We start from the raw sequence: 11,736 nt of genomic DNA, 5'->3' as shown, positions 1-11,736 counted from the left end.
ATGTCCACTAAAAGTACTTGTTTTTGCCACGGACAGGCTCACATTATTATTCTGTGTCTGACAGTATTATAAAAAGGATCCCTAAAGAGGCAGACCTTTTTGTTAAAGCATAAGATCCTTTTTGTTTAACCAGATCAGCCCTGAAATTGCTATCACCAAACCCATCAGACTTTAAATAAACAGCAATTTTATCATTGTAAAATGCACAAGTCGACAGAAACAAAAAACCCCACAAACAACATTTTGATTCGTCTTTCCACTGTTCCAACAATCGCCAAGCCCGGTGTGGTTGAAATTAACTCCTTATTCTCCCAGTTAGATGAGAAAATAAATGGTACAATTAATGTTTTTTAAATGGAGGCTGGTGATTTCTGGGCTCCATATAGGACAGGTCGGAGAGGTGGTGGATGGGTCAAACAAACACTTTCACCTGGGAACCCACTATTTGTTTCCCATCTGAAACCAAAAGTGAATGCAGTTATTTTGTGCTAGTATGTGTAGCATGCTACATTAGTAACATGAAGTACTGTATGTCATGTGACGTGACATTACGTTAGTAAGAACCATACTTTTTTAAGCCAAACCATGATTTTTTTCCCTATAACTATAACTACATGCTTTTGTTGCCAGAACTTAAGGAAAGAAACCTAAAAATGAAATGTTCCACACACGCAGTAATTTTATTTTGAAAAACACTGTATGAATTTTGAAAAGACACAATGCATGTAGCAAGTGTCTATTGAGGCACAGTTTGTAAATGTCCAAAACCGACACAGGAGGCTACCTAGTGCAACATATTTTGACGTTTAGGTCCAGTGACAAAGCGGTGGAATTCGACGAGTTGGAATAAGAACAGGTTGAGGATACACATTAGACAACTTCTGCTTCTCAAATTACATGTATGTATGAAAATAAGATAAATTGGCATGTATTCAGAGGAATAAAACACGTCACCTGCATCCTTTACAAACTAAGAAACCCCACTAAATTGTGAAGGAAATTACTTCATTCTTTGATGTTGGGTTGACAGCGAGCGTTAGTGTTGGACCCTGCAGTCATCCAAAAAACCAAAAAATTCAACATTAACTGCAAAATTAAGAGCAGAGCATTATGAAGCTCAGATGTGAAGCACTTATTTTTACAAAAGGATGAAATGTTTGCTTTCTAATAGATCAGATTCATTAATATTCATTAAATGTTGAATATTTTCTTCTTGAATTGCTGACATTTTATTCACCCACCTCATGATTACAAATTCTTTCCGTTGACTAGATTTGCTTAAATCGGAAAACACTGAATTCAGAAAAATTGACACCGAACACATGGAAGCTGGTAAAAAAAATAAAGAATCTGAGAGAAATCAGAATTTGGGAGAGATTAAACAGGATTTGTGGGGCCTTCCTTGTAAAGGATTAACCCAATCACCCCTTTACAGAGGGGCCTTGTTTTGTTCAGCACCACCACAGTGGAGATTTCTGTTGTTCGAGCCTGTTCTTCTGCAACCAGCCTTCCAAAGGGCTGCGTGACAACACTGTTGTTCACTTTTAAAACACTGTCACTCTAGGATGGCGATGAACATTACTATTTGACCCTGTAATCATCCAAAAACGGAGGAATTCAACACTACAAGCTAAACTTACAGCAGAGCAGAAGCTCAAAAGTGAAGCACTTGGTTTTACAAAAGAACTAATCTGGACAATTCAAAAGAATTCCACAGGGTCCTCGTTGTAAAGGACTGACCCAGTCACCCCCTTTACAGAGGGGCCTTGTTCTGTCTTCAGCTCAACCACAGTGGAGACCTCAGTTGTTCTGTTTGTCTTTTTTTCTGCAACCAGCCTTCAAAAGGGCTGTGTGACGAATGCTGTTGAAAAGTTAAAGCACTGTCACTCTGTGTGGCTCTGCATAGGAGACACTAACATTTCCTATGTATCAACAGCATATAACATTTTGATGTTTTTATCTGCCCTTATTCCATGTTTATCCATTTAAGGGGTAACTTTGGTATTTTTCTACCTGGACCTTTTTTACCCATGTTATGTGTCTAAGTGACGAATGTTAACAACAAACTTTGAAACTGGTCCAGCATTGAAAGAAAGGGGTGCAGCCAGCAGCAATGAAACAGGCTGCAATGTAACCACTCAGGGCATTTGTGCACTGTCAGTTAACGTCCACTAAAAGTACTTGTTTTTGCCACTGACAGGCTCACATTATTATTCTAGGTCTCTGACAATATTATAGAAAGGATTCCTACAGAGACAGATCTTTTTGTTTTGGAGTAAAATCCTTTTTGTTCAACCAGATCAGCCCTGAAATTGCTATCGCCAAATCCACCAGACTTTACATGAACAGCTATTTTATCACAGCAGAACACACAAGTCAACAGGAACAAATTAAAACTCACAAAAAAAAACATTTTAGTCCATCTTCCCACTGTTCCAACAATCACCAAGTCTGGTGTGGTTAAAATAAACCCTTAATTCACAGTTAGATGAGAAAATACAAGCTGAAATTACATTTTTTTAAACGGAGTCTGGTGAAACTGTGAATGGTGATTTCGGGGCTGTTTCTGGTTAAACAAAAAGGATCTCACTCTTTTACATTTAACATAAAGGTCAAGGCTTGGTGCTCATTCACAATATTGACATTCGCTGCCACATTTTGATTTTTTCAGACCTGCCCTAATCTCTCCTTGTCTCAGCAGAGTGTTTTCTGGGCACAGACGGAGCAGCAGAGCGTCAAGCGCAGTGAAAGTGAAACTTAACTGTTCCTTATTGTTGCTATCGTTTTTGCAGCCTACTTTAGATTAAACTGTCATGTTGTGTTGCCACTGAAACCATGCACCCCGCGGTCTAGTGGTGGGTCTGACCAGCAAAGGCAAGTTTGCTTTCACGTGCTTCTGCAGCAGCTGCTCTTTTTATCCATCGATCTGATCTGATCAGCGTTGAGGTCTGTCTCTGGAGGGATCCTTTCCATGTCTTCAGACACAGTGACAAAACAAGCATTCTTATTGGACCTAAAGTCACAGTGCACAAATGCCCCAGCTGGTTACATAGCAGCCTGTATTGTGGCTTCTAGCTCCAGCACTCTCACTCAATACTGGACCAGTTTAAAACTTGTTTTTCCCATTAGTCACTTGGACACAGGAACATGGGAAAATTGGGTCCAGGTTAAAAAAAATTGTGAAGTTACCCTTTAAAGAATATACTACAAACTACATAAACTAAATAGGTTGCTGTAAACAACGCTATATCAGAGTGAATGATAGAAGTGGATCAACTGTTCGAGAGACATCCACACAGAAAGGGTTATTTGTTTCAAATGTCTTGAGTCATGACATAATCGAAACATACTGTACACACACATAATAAAGGACTGTAATTGGACCTAGATATTCTCCCAGACATCAATGAGCACCGTTCTCCCAGTAATTGAGTGAAACCAGACTGCGGCTCCTCTCCAATAACGACAGTACAACTCATAATCTCTTTATATGGGTCATGTTTAAGACAGCACAGAATAACACAGAACAAATACTGGCATACACAGCCTTCCCCTGACATGATTCTGCCCCATCCCAAAAAAACACCAGTGCATTCTGGGATAAAATAGAGCCATTTGCAGGCATGTGTGTGCGTGTCTGTGTCTGTGTTTGTGTATGTGCATGTCTCTGTATTGTTCTCCATGTGCAGGTCAGGGGAATAGCTGCAACCAGCACACGTACGCAGGTGTGTGTTTCACATATTAGCAATACAGAGCACACAGAGCTAACAAAAGGCATATGGCTAACAGTCTTTGATTTGTATCACAGTTTCATATCAGCAAATGATGGTTGGCCTCAGATTTTGCCACTTTTGACTCCAAGCAAAAGCTGTTTGTCAGTCATTGTCCGTAATGAATATCATTACCCAGGAACATGAACGCAGAATGTAGAAATCCGTAAAAGTCAAGGAGTGAAATGTGCTTTGCAAAATTGCTGGCTGTTTCCAGAATCTGTCCTTTTGAGTTATATATAGAAAGCAGTATGGAGTAATGTCTGAGTCCGTTACACAGTTCCAGCTGAATTTTGTCACCGCCTGAATCCTGTGATGGTTCCAATCACAGTGCGTTAACTCCGGAGAAAAAGCAGTCAGAAAACTGCAGCTACAAAAACTGTACGTGGAATATGTTGTCATTCTTTGATTGCATTTTGGATTGAGTGGTGATCCACTGGAGGGGGATGACTGGTAGGCACCGAGTCCAGGTTTGAGGACACCAGTCAGGAGGAGAAGGGAAGAGAAAATTGATCCGGTGGGAGTCTGTCTTAATTCCTAACTTTGGCCAATCTGGCCCAACAGGAAGACCAGAGTCATTGCCCCCCTACAGAGAGAAAAAGGTCACTGCAGGTTAATGGGTAACCCATACAGCTCTTAAATGAGAAAACCTTTCTAAGTAATCATCAGTCATGAGGTTCGCAGGTGTCATATTTACGCTCCGTATCAAATGGAGTCTGTTTACCTAAATGGGAGGCAGTATAATTGGGGTCGTCAGGGGTTCCAGGAGGTCTGTGTAGAAAATGGAACAACTTTCACCTGAGAGAGCGAGAGAGACAGAGAAAGAGGAGGAGGAGGAAAAGCAAAACTGTTAGAGCCACACAGCGTAGCCAGCCCCATCACACAGCTCGGTGGTCTTATTAACAACGCAAGGCTGCTCCTCTTCTCCCTGCTGTCTCATTACCACTCATGCAAAACTCAAACTGTAAACACTGTCAGCTCAGAAGGAGAGGAGATGAGAGGGGGAGAGAGGAGCAGGCAACTTTTGGATAAGAGACACTGTCCTTTAACAAGAGAGGGCAAAATGTTCCCGAGAACCGTCCCCACCGGCGGCCCCATTATCCTAACAGCTCACTTACTGTAATTTACGCTGTATAAGAGCATCAACTAAATGTCGACACCGTAGTAAACTTCAAGGATGAGGAGCAGAGGTTGGGAGAGGTAATTAGATTCTGTGACAGAAATAAATGTAAAACTGGAGCGAGCTGTGGAGATGCACATTAGCAGAGGCGGACAGAATAAGAATTGAAAGATGAGTGTGCATGGTAAAGTGCTTTATTACATCCGTGTTTTTGACAATTCATCCTGCCTGTGCCCATGAGAGTAGCTTCCAGACTGACCAATGCAGTTAGATGATAAACAAGGAGCTCCCGTCTCCTCCTCCTCCTCCTATATCTCGCTTACCAATCAATAGAGCAGTGTTTCTCCTCACTGGAGCTTTTATGTGACTTGAGAAATGAGCAGGCCTTTTAACTGATGACTGACGACGGAGGTTTTCACTGGATATATATGAAGTCAAGGTCAGGGGTCAAAACAGAAAGGAATAATCAATGAAGAGGTCATTCATTCTGTGGGACCTCCCACTCTGCCCTAAGGGTGAGCCAGCTAATGAGACTGCCCTAATTATCGCTCAACCATGACTGGAGAGGTGTACGTAGTGTTAGTATACTACAAACAAGTGCGCACACACTCGCACTAAATCAGATTCACAATATGGCGGCTTTATAGATTCCCCATCTTGCCTTTTTAATTTTTTCTTTCCTTCTCACCCTCGTTTCTGTTTGACTTAAAGTAATTACAGCCTGGGAGGACAGTGACCATAAATCTGAACATAAATCCAGACAGGAATGTGCAGGGGAAGCAGTGCAGCGGTTTCAAAGGCAAGAATGTAAAACGCAAGGTTGAGACGCATGCAGAATTTTCTCTGGACCTTACAGTCCAAATTCATGCACTGATTAGGGCGGCAACAATTAGTCAACTAAATGATTAGTCGACTGACAGAAAACTAATCGTAAACTGTTTTGATAATTGATTAATCATCAAAATTTGCATGCAAAAATGGCAGAAAATGCTGCTTTCAGCCTCACAAATATGGAGATTTGCTGCCTTTCTCTGTTTTATATCATATCAAAATCAATAAATTTGGGTTTTGTATTGACAGAACAAGATATTTAAAGTCATCACCTTGGACTCTGAGAAGCTGGGATAGACATTTTTCCCTATCTTCTGCCATTTTATAGACAAAATGATTAATTGACAGTGACATTAATCATAAGTTGCAATACTGGCTCTACAATAAAATAAAATTCTTATAAGCATGCAAGTGATAATTTGCATTCAAAAAACAATCTGCATTCATGATAAATGTAATAAAAACTGTGCAGAACTGATTCATTCTCATTGTCTGGTAACTCACAGTTACTTGACCTCTGTCGCTGATATCAACGGCAAAAGAAGACTGAGGTCACAAAGCAGGTGAGCCACCTGTTCTATTAGCAGGAGATGGTGGCCACCAGGGGGCAGCACTGAGACGAAGCTGGGTGGGCATGCTGTTAGTGCTCTTATTTATTTCATAGACAAAGTCAGCTGAAGGTGAAAGACAACCAGGACACTCTGCAGGAGCATCATCCCCTACTGGCAAAATAGGAAAGCCTACACTCTCGGTCTGACTGAGGTCTAAACATGTGCACAGCTGCAACTTTGTGAGACGTCACTATATTGCTAAGCATTCATAAAAGCTATGACAATAAAACAATCACCTCTCTTTAACATTATGTTGTGGAATTAACTCTAAAATCAATGTATGAGGCTGTGTGGAAATGTTCTGACCTGCACATGTGAGTGAAGTAATTTCAGTAAGCTGCCATTCTCTAGATTGAACTTGCCTGAATTGACATGTCTATAAAACACAGCAGTAAAAACACAAAACACTGGTTTCATGGCTAAAGGTAAAAGGATTGTTCATAAAGAAACAGGGGCATGGCAGTGCTCACAACTTACCAGTTTCATCAGTGGGAGAACAGCAGCCTCTGGTGAGCGGCAGCAGAAGCGCACTCAGGACAGCCAGACACAATGTGCTCCCAGTTCATTCATAATTCCTCACGCGCTGCCTCTCCTTCCACATCTCCCAGCTTTGCACCTTCTCTTTGATTGGTGCCCGAGTTATTTCTAGGGGAGGGGGCAGCTCATAGTGGCGGTTTGTAAACAGACCCTCTTACTCCAATTCGTTTCTGTGTGTCACTGAGTGAGCTTGTTGATTGGGGACGGTGGCGCAGGGCATGTTTGGGCTCGTGTTTTACGCAGACGGAGCGCGCTGACAAAAACAGTCCTGTTAGAGACTGGAGACGAGCTATTTAGATGAGAATCTTCAATATAGCTCCCGAGCCATCTGGGGTGGGGGGTGTTGGGGAGGGAGGGGGGTTACTGTGGAAACAAGGGTGCCATGGTAACGGTGACTGGGGTTACCGAGGAAACAACCGTCGTCATGGAGACTGCATCACAGCGGGCTATATTTGAGGCATCCAAAGAGAAGCACGCTCCATCTTTGATCGCTGTGTGTGTGCGTGAGAGCACGCCGTGTTTTCTCCGCTTTCACGTGTGTCTTGCACCGATAATGAGACACTGACAGTCGGCTGGCCCCTGTGTTTATGTGGTGCCGTTTTACGCATTTAAATCGCCTACTGGGACAGTTCATGTTCACGGAATTGTAGGGGGTTATTTTTTAAAGACAGTAGCATTTGGACTAGACTTGAACGCACAATAAAGGCATATCACAGAACGGTCTAATTGAGATAATATATGCAGAGCTGTGTTTTTCAGACATTACATGTGTTTATTAAACACACACACATATTTAAATTATTCTGAATATTATACATAGGCTATGACTGACGAATCACGACTCATAACGCATGTTAATACAATGTGAGTGTTCTCCGAGTAGCATACATTTGCACTCATCTTTCACAGTTATAAAGCTTCTATTACTACCTGTTGTGAAGATATATTGGCTATTGCACAATGCACAACAGGTCGACTCCCTAGCTCAGAGATGAATAGTAGGCCTAATACTTTAAGGAGCTCTTCTCTCCAAGCGCAAAAGGAAACCATAGAGAGTTATGAATTCAGATCACTGAAATGAAAAAAATCCTGATTCTTTGAATGGAGCAACAAAGCAGCGTCTCTGAACAGACAGGGTTTGGTTTCTTTCTTTGTCTCTCTTTTAATTCCTGTCTTTCTTCATCTGATCTGCTTCCACACGCTGGAGCGCAGCGACAGAAGCAGCAGTGTGTTTACACACACCACCCCTTTTTCCTGTGTTCAGGGCCATGACTCGGAAATTGGCTACACGTCGGTGAAAATCTTTTTGTTTATGTTCACACAATTCTGCGAGTTGTTTTGCGCGGTGGTGGGGAAGTTGGGCTGTTGTTTGAACGCGCTGTTGATCCCGTGCTCCTCTATCACCATATACTCGCTCTTGCTGAGCGAGGAAGAGGAGCGAGTCTTCCTCAGCTCCTCTGTGTCTGCTAGAGGCTGACAGCTGCCCACGTGCAGGTATTGTGCCTGCTCCTCGCCCTCCGTCTCTCTGTGGTAGAAGTAGTTGAAATTGGAGACGATGACAGGCACAGGCAGGGCAATTGTCAGCACACCAGCGATGGCGCAGAGAGACCCCACAATCTTCCCCCCTATTGTCACGGGGTGCATGTCCCCATAACCCACGGTGGTCATGGTGACAACAGCCCACCAGAATGCGTCCGGAATGCTGTTGAAGCCCGAATCTGGGTCGTCTGCCTCCGCGAAGTAGACAGCACTTGAAAAGAGGATGACACCGATGAACAGGAAGAAGATAAGCAGGCCCAGCTCGCGCATACTGGCCTTTAAAGTCTGTCCTAAAATCTGGAGCCCTTTGGAATGACGCGAGAGTTTAAAAATACGAAACACCCGAACAAGCCTAATTACGCGCAGGATGGCTAATGACATGGCCTGCTGTCCGTTCCCCTGCCTCTCTGCCAGCTCTGTGCCCAGGGTGATGAAATAGGGAATGATGGCCACAATGTCAATAATATTCATAATGTTTTTGGAGAACGTGGCTTTACTCGGGCATGCAAAGAAGCGCACCAGCAGCTCGAAGGAGAACCAGATGATACACAGCGTCTCCACCACAAAGAATGGGTCTGAGAAGGGGCTGATGAAATATGGGAGTGTGCCATTAATCACAGGTGCAATGGTGATCGGATCCCTGTTCTCGTCCCTGAACTCCGGTAATGTCTCTAAGCAGAAGATGACAATGGAGATGAGAATGACCAGGACCGACACTATCGCTATGCCCCGTGCGGGACCCGAGCTCTCTGGGTATTCAAAGAGCAGCCACACCTGTCTCTGAAATTCATTCTCTGGCAACGGCCGCTCCTCCTCTTTTATGAAGCCCTCATCCTCCCTGAACTTCTCCATAGCCTCCTCACCCAGCTCATAGAACCGGATCTCCTCAGAGAAAATGTCAATGGGCACATTCACGGGTCTTCTGATGCGCCCGCCAGACTGGTAGTAATACAGAATGGCATCAAAGCTGGGTCGGTTCCGATCGAAAAAGTACTCGTTCCTGAGAGGATCAAAGTACCTCATCCTCTTCTTGGGGTCCCCCAGCAGCGTCTCTGGAAACTGGGAGAGAGTCTTGAGCTGCGTCTCGAAGCGTAACCCTGATATGTTGATGACGACCCTCTCGCAGCATTCGTGATCCGGCTCGTATCGGTCCAGAGAGTGGTGGCCTGGGAGAGCCGCCGACTCTTCCAGCATGTTGTCACACGCCACGACCGTCATCACGTCGGCTTCTGTCTCGGTGTATCCGTGGTTCACCAGGTTGTCGCCCCGGGTTTTGGTTGCGCTCGGCGGGGGTGATTGCAGGAGGCTGAGGTGGTCGTCCATGCGCGGTTGAAGAGGCATACAGGGGCGGCCGCCTCGCCCCCTCCGCGAACCCCGGTCAACCACAGCCGCCACCACAGCCTCTTCTCCTCCGCCGTCTCTCTCACTCTCTCCCTGCGCTTCACTTTCACTCACTCTCTACTGTTGCTGTTCCCGCCCACGAGGAAAGATCTGGGTTTATAAACAGGCCATCCACCCGCCCACGGCGCGCCAGCGCTGGATACCTTTCCCCATCCGCCGCCAATCGCAGGGCGCACCGATGTACACAAGAAGCAACAGACGGGTGCCATTCAACACCGTCGCTTGGGCGTGCCCGCCTCCCTCTGCCCCTCTCTCCGTCTTGTAGACACGCGCTCAGGAACACACACACACGAGTCCAAACAGTCTCCTTTTTAAAACAAGGTCATTGTCCACAGATAGGACATATTCAAATAGGCTACTCATAAATATATCAGAGCCCATTTCTTTTTCCGGGACAGTCTTAAAAACGCACCAGCATTACGCATTACCCTCTCTTGCATCTTTTGTTCATTCGGGTGTGTCATGGCAAAATTAAAAGCACTTGGAAATGGGATATTGTACTTAACTGACCCGTCGTTAGTTTCTGATTACGCACTGAGAAACGATGGCTGGAATGACATCTCATCTGTAATATGAAATACAACTGATGCCTGCGTCCTAAAGTGGTGATGGTACGCCTTACAGTGAGGAGGAGCAAACAGGGAGGGGATGGGAAAGAGAGGAGAGAGGTCGATATGAGAGAAAAAATGTGTTGTTCAAGTACTAGCAGTATGAAAAATAATACCAAATATGTTGCATACCACACACACACACACACACGTACAAAACAAGTGCCAAGAGCTCACTGAATTCTAATAACCATGGCATCAAGGGACACACACAGTCCTTCCACACGCACACTAACCACATATAATATTTAACAGCTAATATGGTGAATGTCAAAAGGGCAACTACAGTACACAGCATCACAGGTCCTGTGACAGATGTGATCAGATATAATCACGCAGGAGACAGAGAGAGGGAGAGTAATCCTTGCCTCGCTCGTCTGAAACCTGACCAGTTTTCACTCTGGTGGATTATCAGATGCACCATGCTCACCAGTAATGTTTAGCCTTTACAACTATAGTTTTGAATGTCAAGATATCCGGCCATAAAAGTGACAATAGTCCCCAAATTTTATCATCATAATACCTGAAAAAGCAAGAAAATGGGAGGTATAGGAGGTCACTGTAGCAATATTAAAAGTGTGACAAGAATTCCTTTCACAATCCTCAGTTAAAGCTCCAGTTGTTGCATACACATGTAGTTGGCAATTTTTTACAGTCCAGTGACATTAGTTGCAGAGATTTAGTCCAGTGATGCCCCTGGGGGTTGCTGTCCGAGGTGCTGAAATGAAAAACCAACTGAGAACCGTGAGATTTTCTTTTTACCAAAAATATTTTTCGCCTGCAGGCAGAAGCAGTCTTATTAAGTCAGCCTGAGTGGAAGGAGCCAAAGCACCACGGTAACAGCATTAAAGTTTAGTGAAAAGGACAAGAGGTCAGAAGACAGAGAAGTCTGGTATAGCCACAAGTTGCCATCTGTAATCTGTAGCTAGCTAACCAAGCTGATGATAAACACTCTGGTTGTGAATTAAATGCAAAAAAAGGGGTTTTTATTTTTTACATTTTGGATTTGAGTGTTTTTTTTTGTGCCAGTTTTGTCTCTACATTGTGCTCACAAGAAAATGTCTCCACTTATTAGAGGGACAGTTCATCCCAAATCAAAAAATAACATATTTCCTCCTACCTGCAGAGCTATTTATTCATCTACAGTGTTTTGGCGTGAGTTGCTGAGTGTTGAGGATACAGGCTATAGAGATGTCTGCCTTCTCTCTATATAATGGAATCAGACGGCACTTGGCTTGGGTAGGGGGTTCGAACCCAGGGTAGGGGAGCCCTTCTTTGTGGAGTCTGCATGTTCTCCCCGTGTCAGCGTGGGTTTTCTC

General features: G+C 44.0%; 1 protein-coding gene across 1 annotated transcript; it reads right to left on the bottom strand.

Moving 5' to 3' along the window:
• Positions 1–3,481: 3,481 nt before the first annotated feature.
• LOC117258441 (potassium voltage-gated channel subfamily A member 3) lies at positions 3,482–9,974 on the bottom strand. The gene is made up of 3 exons (XM_033629364.2): positions 6,810–9,974; positions 4,495–4,568; positions 3,482–4,356 (listed from the first exon to the last, which is right to left on the bottom strand). The coding sequence occupies exon 1, from the start codon at positions 9,747–9,749 to the stop codon at positions 8,154–8,156; it is 1,596 nt and encodes a 531-aa protein (XP_033485255.1). The 5' UTR covers positions 9,750–9,974; the 3' UTR covers positions 3,482–4,356; positions 4,495–4,568; positions 6,810–8,153.
• Positions 9,975–11,736: the final 1,762 nt, after the last annotated feature.

The sequence above is a fragment of the Epinephelus lanceolatus genome, chromosome 8 (assembly GCF_041903045.1).
Source record: "Epinephelus lanceolatus isolate andai-2023 chromosome 8, ASM4190304v1, whole genome shotgun sequence".
In the NCBI taxonomy this organism is placed as follows: domain Eukaryota; kingdom Metazoa; phylum Chordata; class Actinopteri; order Perciformes; family Serranidae; genus Epinephelus; species Epinephelus lanceolatus.
The sequence above is the reverse complement of the archived record's forward strand: the minus strand, read 5'-3'. Positions and strand labels throughout refer to the sequence as shown.